This window comes from Dipodomys ordii, unplaced genomic scaffold, assembly GCF_000151885.1.
Source record: "Dipodomys ordii isolate 6190 unplaced genomic scaffold, Dord_2.0 Scaffold173, whole genome shotgun sequence".
Lineage (NCBI taxonomy): Eukaryota > Metazoa > Chordata > Mammalia > Rodentia > Heteromyidae > Dipodomys > Dipodomys ordii.
Window position 1 is genome coordinate 817,825 of NW_012267389.1, and position 12,543 is coordinate 830,367.

The window sequence follows — 12,543 nt, forward strand, 5'->3', positions numbered from 1 at the left end:
TGTTTCATATTTTATTTTAAAATACAGTTTTGTCGTTATTATTAAGGTGTTATACAGAAGGATTACCGTTTCCTAAGTGTGGTAATGAGTGCATTCCTGTTTTTGGACAATCTTCTCTTGCTTTCCCTAGTTTCCCCCTCGCTTCCCTGCCCACAAGGTACATAGGTCATGTTCCACAGTGTCTACTGAATACTATGATTGCATCGGTTCACCCTTCCCCCTCCCTCTCTGCACCCCTGGTGTTTTATTTTGCTGAACTTTGCCTTTTTGAGGAATATACTGTTTGGTTTATATACTACCCAAGGTATTTACGTATAGATGAAGCTAAGTCTAGCTTCTACATACAAGGAAAAATGTGTTTTCTTTGCTACTGGTATAGTCATCGTGAGACCAACGATCACTGAGAAAAAGTTGTATTTAAATGTAGTCAGACTGCAGTGTACCAGTGGCTCATATGCATGATCTTAGCTACTTAGGAGGCTGACATCTGAGGATTGTGGTTCAGAGCTAATGTGGGATTGCTAAGTATCTCAAGTTAACAAGCAAAAAGCCAGAAAGTGGACGTGTGGCTCAAGTAGTAGTGTTGGTCTTGAGCAAAAAAGCTATGGGACAGCACTTAGGACCCAAGTTCATGCCCCAGAACTGGCAATAAATAAATAAGTAGACAAATAACTTGGCTAGATAAAGTTAAGGTTCATTGCTTAGTAGTTGCTAAGTTTTTATTGCTGTGTCAAAAGATGTGACGTAAACAACTGAAGGGAGGGATGATTTATTTTTGGCTTGTGGCTTTAGAGGTTTCAACCATTGTGTTGGAGTGGCAGAGCTGTTCACCTCAGGGTAGCCAGGACACAGGGGGAGTGGGGGAGCGGAGAGACAGGTGGGAAAGAAGAAATGGTTTCAGAGTAAGAGAGTCAGAGCGTGTCCCTGCACTGTGGGCTTTCCCCCTTCCCCTTTTGTTTATGGGATGGTGCAGCCCCATTCAGGGGACGTCTGCCCCCCTACCTGACCCTCCCTGGAAACACTCTATAGACACCTTCAGTGATCTCCTTCAAACCATGCTGACATTCCGGATTAACTCGAAAGTACTAAGCTTGGTACAAATGTGATTCAGGTCTGTTTTGTGATCGGTAGCGGAGATTATTTATCTTTTAAGGAATATGGATCCATATCTTTGATTTGGTCATAAGCATACTTTCATTTTTCAAGACAGGGTTTTACTGTGTTGCTCAGACTTGAGCTTTGAGCTGCTCCTCATCTGGAGCGGTCCTCCTACCTCAGTCTGTACGGACCGCACACCCTGGTGGAAATGAACTTTGACATGAAATTTTGAAACCTAAGGAAGCTAATGTTTTTAAAGTGAGAATTAAGTGAATAACTTACAAAACAGTTACAGACAGAATTGGTATACGTATACTAAAAACCCAGAACCAGAATAAGAGTGTATTACTGTCGATGGCAAAGGATCTGATTTCCTTTTTTGTGTGTTGAGTTCATCCCTGTAATTGCTTAATATTTTCTAGACTCACTTGTTTTCACGTGCACTCTGGCTGTTTTTACATAGTCTGGAGCTATTGTGACTTCATTGTTTTGCTTCTTGGCATGTAATCTCAGGGTGATGTCGCAGGCTGGGGGAGATAAAATCTGCAGACACAGGATAGAGATTTCATGGCCAGTGTCCATGAAAGCATAGGGTCCAAAAAACACAGCATTAAAAGCAGGAGAAATTAAGCCCAGAAACACCTGTGGTAGGGGCAGGTCACGCCTGGTGCTATGACCTTGGTGTGTCCTTGGCAGTCATGCATGGTGAGTCATAGTCAGCCCTCCGTCTTGATTGCCTTTCCCTACAGCTGTGCTGAAGCCCCACTGTCACCTCCTTGTGGGTCAGGGTGCTGGGTGCATGGCTTAGCAGCGGGAGACCGTGCCAGTCTTGCCTGTGTGTGGGACAGGCAGCAGGGACGTACCCTGTACTCGGCCACCTGGGGCCTTGACTGTGGAAAGCCTCTGTGAGACGGTGCTTCGGGGGGTTCCTGGACCCAGGTATGCATTCTGCTTGGTCTAAAATTTTCTTTCTGTAGACCAAAACTTCCTATTTTTCCTCCCAGCTTCTCCCCCCCCCCCCAGTCGTGGGGCCTGAACTCTGGGCCTGGGCGCTGTCCCTCAGCTCTTCAGCTCAAGGCTAGCGCTCTACCACTTGAGCCCCAGCACCACTTCCGGCTTTTTTCTTTTTGCTTATGTGGTGCTGAGGAATCAAACCCAGGGCCTCATGCATGCAAGGCAAGCGCTCTACCACTGAGCCACTTTCCCAGCCCCTATTCAGATGATTATTGCTTGCTTCCATCCTTCTTCCCTCCCTTCCTTCCACCTTTTGTATGAAAGAGCATTTTAATCATTGTCCTTAGGAATGATAAAGACTATGCATGTTTTGGAAATGAGACTGTGCCAACCAATGGCTGTCACTCAGAAATACGCTATCAGCTATGATGGTTGTTCCATGTCACCTCACATTTTTATTTAGGAATAACAGACAGTGTCCGTCACAGCCTCCTCTCCCTTCTCATGTACGGGTATGCCACATCTCCAAGCCTGGAGCGCTGGCTGGAGCACTGATGGTCTTTTGACTGACATCACCTGCTTAGAATGACTCATCTTCCCGTGACCATCACTTCCCATTCGTTGCTAGAAAGAGTATTGTGAAGGGATTGATTTTCCTTCTGTCTTTCTCATGACAGGGCCCTGACCCACTCACCTAAATAACTATACACAGTTCAGAGATCTTTCTAGAACCAAACTGATGGCTATTTCAGATTTCTGTCTTACAAACTGATGGAGCACCTGTAATTCATGTTACTTTCTTTTCTGGCAATCTAATCTTTTTATTTTAAACTTTTAAATTCTAAGTAGTTGTACAAGTAGTTCAAGTCAGAATATGAATACAGTGCATCTTTGGGTCCAGTCGTGGGGCCTGAACTCTGGGCCTGGGTCCCTCAGCTCTTCAGCTCAAGGCTAGCACTCTACCACTTGAGCCACAGCGCCACTTCTGGCTTTTTTCTTTTTGCTTATGTGGTGCTGAAGAATCGAACCCAGGGTCTCAGGCATGCAAGGCAAGCGCTCTACCACTGAGCCACCTTCCCAGCCCAATGACTATATTTGTCTACCCTTTCCTTTCTATTCATCTAACCTCCTTCCTATCCCTGCCCCCACCCCCACCCCCAAGAAAAGCCATGTTTCAGTTTCCTGGTATTCATTTGTTTAACAATTCATTAGTTGTTCAGAGAAGTTACAGTTAGAATCTTCCCAAGTATACCATTCTTTAGTCTGTTTGCACATATGACCCTGTATATGTTTATATCTAACATCTACATTTAAGAGAAAACATATACTGTTTGTCTTTCTGAATCTGAGTTACTTCACTTAACATATGTGGAAGCTAGAATTAGGTTGTAAATAAATAAGTAAATGCTTTAGTAGGTATGCAAGTATACACAAAAGTATTAACTGAAATACTTCAGGGGAAAACTCAAGCAGTGTAATTCTTTAGAAAGGCTAACTCACAGGCCTTTCACATTTTTGATTTACATCAGTCAGTTGGACTACAGGGTTTCATTCTGATATTTCTGTATATGCATACACTATGCCATGATTAGAAGAACACTGTTCTGTTTTAGGAGATGTTGCATTCGAAGTTGCTTGCTTTTTCTTTATGGTTTTTTTCTGTGCTGGTGATGGAACCCAAGGCCTTATGTATGATGAGTATATACTGAGCCAGTGAGGTACATGTTCAGTTCTGCAGTTAAATCAATTAGAGATGAAAAGAGTATAGCTAAGCATGATGAATATGACAAGATGTTTTCTAATGTCATGGACTGGTGACCTCTTTTTTTTTTTTTTGTCCTGGGGCTTAAACTCAGGGCCTGGGCACTGTCTCTGAGCTTCTCCATGCTCGAGACTAGCATTCTACCACTTGAGCCACAGCTCCACTTTCAGCGTTTTTTCATTCGTTTATTGGAGATAAGAGTCTCACGGACGTTTCTGCCAGGCTGGCTTTGAACTGTGATCCTCAGACCTCAGCCTGAGTAGCTTGGATTACAGATGTGAGCCTCTGGTCCTGGCTTCCATCTATTTTCGTTCTGAGCAATACTGCATTTGTATATGTATCCCATTTTCTTTCTCCATTCATTGATTACTGGGTGCCTAGGCTGATCACCTAGCTTGGCTATTGTGAATAGTGCTGTGATATAATTTCTGTTGTCTGCTGGCTTGCCTTCCTTCGGCTATATTCCCAGGAGTATACTAGGAAAGGTCAGGGGGTACTCTCATATAGTAGGGTTTTCAATTATTTTTTCTATATTGAGGTTTGGACTCAGGACCTGGTGCCTGTTAGCGGATAGTACTCTGCTACCTGAACTGTGCTGGAAACCTGCTCCATTCCTAGCTGAGCCTACACAGTGATTTCTGTCGTGGCTGCACTAAGGACATTTCCACTGGCAGTCTCCTCACCCTACTCTTACCAGCATTTGTTACTGCTTGCTTTTTGGATGATCGCCCTTATGACTAGGGTGTGTTGGAATCTCAGTGTTGGCCTGATTCGTATTTCCTTAATGTCTAAGTAGACTGAATGTTGCTTTGTGTGCTTGTTGGCCATTTTTTTTCTTCTGAGAATGATTATTTGATTTGCCTGTTCATGAATAAAATGTTTGTTTTAGCAGTTAAGTTTTCCAGCTCTTTTTTAAAGTTGTTATTGTGAGAGTGGTGTACAGAGGGGTTCTAGTTACACAAGTCAGATAATGAGTGCATTTCTTTTTGAGCAGTGTTCCAAGCTCTTTAGTACCAGTATTGGGGCTTGAACTCAGGGCCTCATGCTCTATAGTTTTTTGGTCAAGGCTGACAGTTCTGTGTTTTTTGCTGGCTATTGGAGATAACAGTCTCAGGCCTAGACTTGTTTTGAACCAAGACTCTCTCATCTCAGCCTCCTGAGGTTTGTACATCCAGCTAGTTAAGTCTTAACTACATCTTTGTTTTCTAAGAATGTTAGAACTGACAGGCCAAATGTATAAATCCGTCTAAATCTTTTTTTTTTTTTTTTTGGTGGTAGTACTGGGGTTTGAATTTAGGAGATGTGCTTGCTAGGCAGATGCTCAACCACTTGAACCACTTTGCCAGCCTTTTTTTTTGCATTGGTTATTCTTCAGATAGGGTTTTACACAGTCTTAGGGCTGCTGGGACTGTAAACTTCCTCTTTGTGCTTTCTCTGGAAGTCCAATTCTTGATCTCTCTTTTCCAGCAGCCCACCAGCATTTATTGGTTTATAATCTAATAGTTTTTTGTTTTGTTTTGTTTGTCAGTCGTGGGGCTTGAACTCTGGGCCTGGGTACTGTCCCTCAGCTCTTCAGCTCAAGGGTAGCGCTCTACCACTTGAGCCATAGTGCCACTTCCAGTTTTCTGGTGGTTAATTGGAGATAAGTGTCTCATGGACTTTCCTACCCTGGCTGGTTTTGAACCAAGATCCTCAGATCTCAGCCTCCTGAGTAGCTAGGATTACAGGTGTGAGCCACCAGTGCCCGCTATAATCTAATTGTTGTAATCCTATATTTAAATTCACTTAATTCAAGAGAAGGTTGTTTAATTTTTTTTTTCTATAGGAGAATAGGCCTGTGAAATAGGTGCATCCTATATGTTTGAAAGTCTATAATTCTATGTATTATGAGGCACTTGTTAGGTTTATTACTAAATATGTTGTGTATGTGAAATGGATGGCCACAATTATTTTACATACTGATGTAATGTAATTACTCATGAAATACATGAGTTACCTAATTTGTTAAAGATAGCTAGCAAAAATAGTTATCTTAACATTTACTTGTAGCATAGATGCTGTTAACTTTTAAGTCCACATTTGCTTTTAAATTTACTAATTATACTTAATTCATTATGTACAACTTAATGGTTATGGAATTCTTTCTTCATTTGCTAGAATGGTGAACACAGAAATCGAGGTGCACGTTTGAAAAGAGATGGGCCTGGCAGCCAGTAAGGAGGACACGTTCTCTTGACTCTTAAGTTTAATACAGTTCTAATGGAATGCTTTAAAAATTAGTCTTACTTACAGATGGTAAATAGTAATAACCTATAGTTGTACTTTGTTTTCTGTAGACTTAACTCCTCCAAATTATTCTTTAGGTATACTAGAGCAGCTAGACACTTATTATAAATGGCTAGTCGTTTTTTAGCTTTTTGAATATTGTCTCATGCCAACTAAGAGAATCAGTCTCACTCTGCGGGAGACTGGTTGGTATGGGAGCAGCCATGGCCCCGCCTCACCTGAAGTCACAGCTGCAGGTGGCTGGTCTAGCCCCTCTTATAGGTGTGAGCACATTCATTCCGGCTCATATCCACAAAAAACACACTGTGCAAGTCTCCTGTCCGAGTGTTGGTAGTGGGTGAGTGAGCGGGAGAGAGAGAGCCTTCAGGCCTAAGACCGGTCCCGGCCAGCTGGTGCTGGGGCCCTGGCCTGGGGTCGATGTGGGCCTCAAGAGGGATCTTTCCGTGAAGCTAGGTGCTGATACCTGCTCTGTGGGTTGCAGATTGGAGTTCATATGTAGACTAAGTCTGAACAGAAGCCCTAGGTTGTAGTTTACTTCCTACTCTGTGGGTTGCAGATTGGAGTTCATATGTAGACTAAGTCTGAACAGAAGCCCTAGGTTGTAGTTTACTTCCTACTCTGTGGGTTGCAGATTGGAGTTCATATGTAGACTAAGTCTGAACAGAAGCCCTAGGTTGTAGTTTACTTTAAATACTTTGTATTTTATTTTGCAGTGGTAAGGTTTGAGTCTAAGGCCTCGCTGTGCTAAATGTGCTACCACAGAGCCATACCCCAGACATTAGTACTAGGTTTTAATCTGCTGTTGATGACCATGGTAATTTGTACTTCCTTTTCATACTTTAGTCAAGCTTGCTTAAATGTCTTTGCAAAATTTTTGCCAGTTTGAACAAGGCTAGAACTTAGTCCTGGGGAGCCAAATTACTGGATTTAAAACTGATAATCTGTTAGAATACATGCCCACTTCTGTGATCTATTGATTGGGAAGAATGTGAGTTGTAAAAATTGAGAATCAATTCAAAATTTGAAAACCCTTAAATCTTAACTAACATATAAGATTAAAAATAGAGAGTATCTCTCTGGGAATAGAACCTATAACTGAACATTATTATATTAAACATAAATTAGTACTCAGGATTGATGTACAGACATACATGCAAATGTTGGTCAAGATGCATAGATTCTTCTGTCTGCTGAAGATATTTTTTGTATTTGTTCCTGAAATAATAAAAATATTAGGAATATTTTAGTTTTCATAGTTCTAATAAACCATGATTTTTCTAACCTTTAGCAGTTGACTAAGATGGAAAATATTTTATTTTTAAATTTTATTATTTGTTTATTTTTGAACTCAAAGCCTGGGTGTTATCCCTCAGATTTTTTTCACTCAAGGCTGGTGCTCTGCCGCCTGACTCACACCTCTGTTTTTTTGTTGGTTTATTGGAGATAGGAGTCTCGTGGATATTCATGCCCCAGCTGTCTTCAAACAGCAGGCCTCAGATCTCAGCCTCCTGAGTGGCTAGGATGACAGGTGTGAGCCTCTGGTGCCCGGCTCCTTTCATTGCTTTTTGAGACAGGGTTTTTGCATGTAGCACACACTGACTTTGAACTGAACTCTCCAGCCTCAGCATCCTGAGTGCTGGATAATAAGCATGTGCTACCCGCATGCCTGGAAAATTCCTTACTCCTTACAAGTCTACACTTAAAAGTAAAATTTGATTTTGATCATGTTTGCTTTCCAGGCATGCAGAGAATTTAGTAAGGAGTATTGGAAAGGATAAAGATTCAAGGAGGAAGGTAAGAAGTCTCTACTGAGAACATGTGGGTTTTACTATGTAAGATTTGCCCTGTGTCTTAGTTGAGTTTCCCTTGGGAACAGAGCTGAAGACAGGCATCTACAAATAACGTACATAAGTGCGATGCCTCAGCACACCTGAGACTCACTTTGAATTAGAAGAGTCAAACAGATTGAAAATAAGACTGGCAAAAAGAATGAACTTGGAAGACAGCTGGAGGGGCTACGCTAAGGCCGGACAAAATAGACCTGGAGACAGAGGGTGTATTTCACAATAACCAAGTAATTTGTGAAGCAAGAAGATATAACACTTTCAATGAATGCAAACCTAATGAGAGCCCCAACATTTAAGAAGCAAAAGTTGACAGAATTGAAGGGAAAAAACAGTTTACGGCACTGGAGACTTTAGCCCTTCCGTTTGAGGACTAGTAGAGCTGGCTAATGAGGCCGGCAGTGAGAAACCCCGCAGTAGCAAGCATCTTTGCACAGAGGGCTCCAGCTCCTCTGGCTCTGTGTCTAGTGCACACCTGTGTTCCCCTCCTCACGGTGTTTCCCTGTTGTAAGTTACCTTGTGAAATTGTGTTGATGTCCAGTGAGAACTGTAACAAGTGCTAGGTTTTTTACATTGCATATAAACAGTACTCTTTTGTTGTTGGTGGTGGTGGTGGTCGTGGGGCTTGAACTCTGGGCCAGGGCTGTCCCTCAGCTCTTCAGCTCAAGGTGAGCATTCTACCACTTGAGCCACAGCGCCACTTAAGAGTTTCACAGACTTTCCTGCCTGGGCTGGCTTTGAACTTCGATCCTCAGATCTCAGCCTCCTGAGTAGCTAGGATTACAGGTGTGAGCCACTGGCGCCCAGCTAGTGCTATTTTTTTTTACACTCTGGGTCTGGGCGCTGTCCCTCAGCTCTTCAGCTCAAGGCGAGCACTCTGCCACTTGAGCCACAGCGCCACTTCTGGTTTCCTGCCGGGGCTGGCTTTGAACCGTGTTCCTTAGATCTCAGCCTCCTGAGTAGCTAGGATGACAGGCAGGATTATAGGCCTGTGAAATTGGTGCCCAGCTGGTCTTTATTTTTTTATATTGTCTTAAATTACTATGGTAAAAATTGTTTTCATCGTTTTGGTTATTTTTTATTTCTTACTGTAAGGTGATGTACAGAGGTGATGTACAGATGCACCTTTCTTTCTGGACAGGGTCACCCTTCGCTCCCAGTTCTCCCTTCCGGTCCTCACTCACAAGTCAAGTAGCTCATGTTCAGCATGGTGTCTGGTGTTCATCATGGTTTTCCAGAAAGATTTTTGACTCAGGGTCTTGTGTCATTCAGGCAGACTGGCCATCTCCTGCCTCTGCCTCACGAACGGCGCACTGCCCCATGCACACGCCACTTGGCCAGCTTAGATTATCTAAAAGAATAACCGTAGAAGGGCCACGGGATTCGAGCTTATTACCAAAGACTTTTTTCTAGTGTTTGGTTTTGTGTGGTAGATAATGTGGCAGACATATTTTGAATTTTATTTGATTGTTTCAGAACTCTTGATCTTAGGTCATCATTTGGTGCTGCATTTCCCTGGCTCTTTAGTCTGATTGGCAGTCTTTTCTGTGAAGTAGGTCACATGTCTGGCCATTGGGCTGCGGATCAGATTTCTTCCTTATTTTGGCTGGTCTTGGGGATTGAACTGAGGGTCTTGTGCTTGCTGCTCTTGCTTGTTCTGCTGGCACTCTACCACTTGAGTTGTACCTCCGTCATAACCTTTTCATGATTATTTTGGAGACAGAGTCTTGTGGACCCTTCTGCCTTGAAAACTTGTAAGTCCAACATGCATCTTCCATCATGCTGTGCAGGCTCTGTGTAGGGGTTATTTTCTTTTTTCTTTTTCTTTAAAAAAATTTTTTTTGGGGTCCGGTTGTGGGCCTGAACTCTGGGCCTGGGCGCTGTCCCTCAGCTCTTCACCTCAAGACTAGCGCTCTACCACTTGAGCCACAGCACCACTTCCAGCTTTTTTTTTTCTGCATATGTGGTGCTGAAGAATCGAACCCAGGGCCTCATGCATGCAAGGCAAGCGCTCTACTACTGAGCCATATAGAGGGTATTTTCATTTTTCAGAGGTAATGGCTGAGGCACAGAGGGGTTCAGTCACTTGCCCTAAGTCACACAGTTACCAGCCACAAAGCACCTGTTTCACAGGCTGCTCCTGACTGCTGATCTTGGCCCCTCCCTGGGAGAAGCTGGGTGGGGACCCAGGGGCTGCCGCTGCCCTGTCTCCTGGCTGACTATTGTATCCTCTGTCCTCCAGCGAAGCCGGGAAGAGGGTGCCTCACTGTGGACGCTGCCTCAGCACCAGGAAGGGGAAGAACCAGTGGTAAGAGTGCCTCTCATGTTTTCATAACTCCACCAGGCACAAGCCTGCTCATTTGACTAGTGGGCAAGTCCCATAGAATCCTTCTAGACAAAGGACTTTCCCACTTGTACTTACTTGAGAGCCCTGGGCTGGTGGAGGTTGGTCCTGTTGACAGGCAGAGGGAAGGAAAGGATGGAGGTTGGGGGGCGGGGAGGAACAGGGGAGGAGCAGCGACCATGTCCATGCTGGTGTGCCTGGCCTGGAAGAACCCTGAGGGACTTGCAGGGGGGGAGAGGAACAGGGGAGGAGCAGCGACCATGAACATGCTGGTGTGCCTGGCCTGGAAGAACCGTGAGGGACTTGCAGGGGGGAGAGGAACAGGGGAGGAGCAGCGACCATGAACATGCTGGTGTGCCTGGCCTGGAAGAACCGTGAGGGACATGCAGGGGGGAGAGGAACAGGGGAGGAGCAACGACCCTGTCCATGCTGGCGTGCCCGGCCTGGAAGAACCCTGAGGGAGGTGCAGGGGAGGAGCAGCGACCATGAAAATGCTGGTGTGCCTGGCCTGAAAGAACCCTGAGGGAGGTGCAGGGGAGGAGCAGCGACCATGTCCATGCTGGTGTGCCTGGCCTGGAAGAACCCTGAGGGAGGTGCAGGGGGAGAGGAACAGGGGAGGAGCAGCGACCGTGAACATACTGGTATGCCTGGACTGGAAGAACCCTGAGGGACGTGCAGTGGGGAGAGGAACAGGGGAGCTGGTGTGCCTGGCCTGGAAGAACCGTGAGGGACGTGCAGGGGGGGAGAGGAACAGGGGAGGAGCAGCGACCGTGAACATACGGGTGTGCCTGGCCTGGAAGAACCGTGAGGGACGTGCAGTGGGGAGAGAGAGGAACAGGGGAGGAGCAGCGACCATGTCCATGCTGGTGTGCCTGGCCTGGAAGAACCCTGAGGGAGGTGCAGGGGGAGAGAGGAACAGGGGAGGAGCAGCAGTGGAACTGGGAGCAGAGGGGGTTTTTCCTAAGACACCTGAGAGCCGGGTGTCAGGGTGTGCTGGTGTCCTTGTAGTGAGGAGGTCCAGGTGTTGTGGGTACAGGTGAGAGCCGGGTGTCAGGGTGTGCTGGTGTCTCCTAGTGAGGAGGTCCAGGTGCTGTGGGTACAGGTGAGAGTCGGGTGTCATGGTGTGCTGGTGTCCCTGTAGTGAGGAGGTCCAGGTGCTGTGGGTACAGGTGAGAGTCGGGTGTCATGGTGTGCTGGTGTCCCTGTAGTGAGAAGGTCCAGGTGTTGTGAGTACAGGTGAGAGCCGGGTGTCATGGTGTGCTGGTGTCTCCTAGTGAGGAGGTCCAGGTGTTGTGAGTACAGGTGAGAGTCGGGTGTCATGGTGTGCTGGTGTCTCCTAGTGAGGAGGTCCAGGTGCTGTGGGTACAGGTGAGAGCCGGGTGTCATGGTGTGCTGGTGTCCTTGTAGTGAGGAGGTCCAGGTGTTGTGGGTACAGGTGAGAGCCGGGTGTCATGGTGTGCTGGTGTCCTTGTAGTGTGGAGGTCCAGGTACTTCCATTTGTCTCCTGTAAAAGGGTGGGTACAGAGCAGAAGAGCAGCCCTGGTTTATCTGGCTCACATTGATTTGTCATGTAGTGTTGGTCTAATGTTGTGCCGAAGTGACCGTGTCTGTCTGTGTTTCCTCTTGTACTCACTGGTCAAGTACCTGGCACACTAGCAGGAACTGTAGTGAATGAATTCTGGGTGAATGAATTGTTCCAAATCCTGGCTAGAAATAGTTCATGAGCATGTCACTGGTACCTACTGAGCTTGGACATGAATAAGAAGCTTTGGAGGTATGCAGACATCTACCCGCTGTCATCTTACTTCAAGTAAGAAGTGACTTTGCTGGGTACAATGGTTTGTGCCTGTAATCCCAGCTAGCCAGGAGGCAGAGATGAGGAGGATCATGGTTCTAGGCCAGTCTAAACAAAAATTTAGTGAGACTCCATCTCAACCAGTAGCTTGCTGTAATAATATGTGTGCTTATCATTCCCAGCTAAGCATGGGAAGATGTAAGGAGGATCTCAGTCTGTCTGAGGCTGGCTGCCAGCTCGGCCCTATTTGAAAAACAACCTAAAAGCCAGCATCACTAACAGGATGGGCGCTGCCCGAGAAGTGCCAGCCCTGAGTTCAAACTCAAGCACCAGAAAAGTGACTCTTAATCTTCATGTGTCCACATCTGCGGGCATGCATGTGTGTGCACTAGTGTGTGCGTGCACACGAGTGTGCATGTGTACGCATGCATGTGTGTCTGCATGCACGTGTGCACGTGTG

General features: G+C 45.6%; 1 protein-coding gene across 1 annotated transcript in view; it reads left to right on the forward strand.

The window, feature by feature from the left end:
- Wdr60 (WD repeat domain 60) overlaps positions 1-12,543 on the forward strand; it is a 73,387-nt gene that overhangs the window by 18,783 nt on the left and 42,061 nt on the right. Inside the window, exon 7 of the mRNA XM_013033635.1 lies at positions 10,187-10,252. Within this exon, the coding sequence (XP_012889089.1) occupies positions 10,187-10,252 (66 nt within the window). The remainder of the gene's footprint in view (positions 1-10,186; positions 10,253-12,543) is intronic.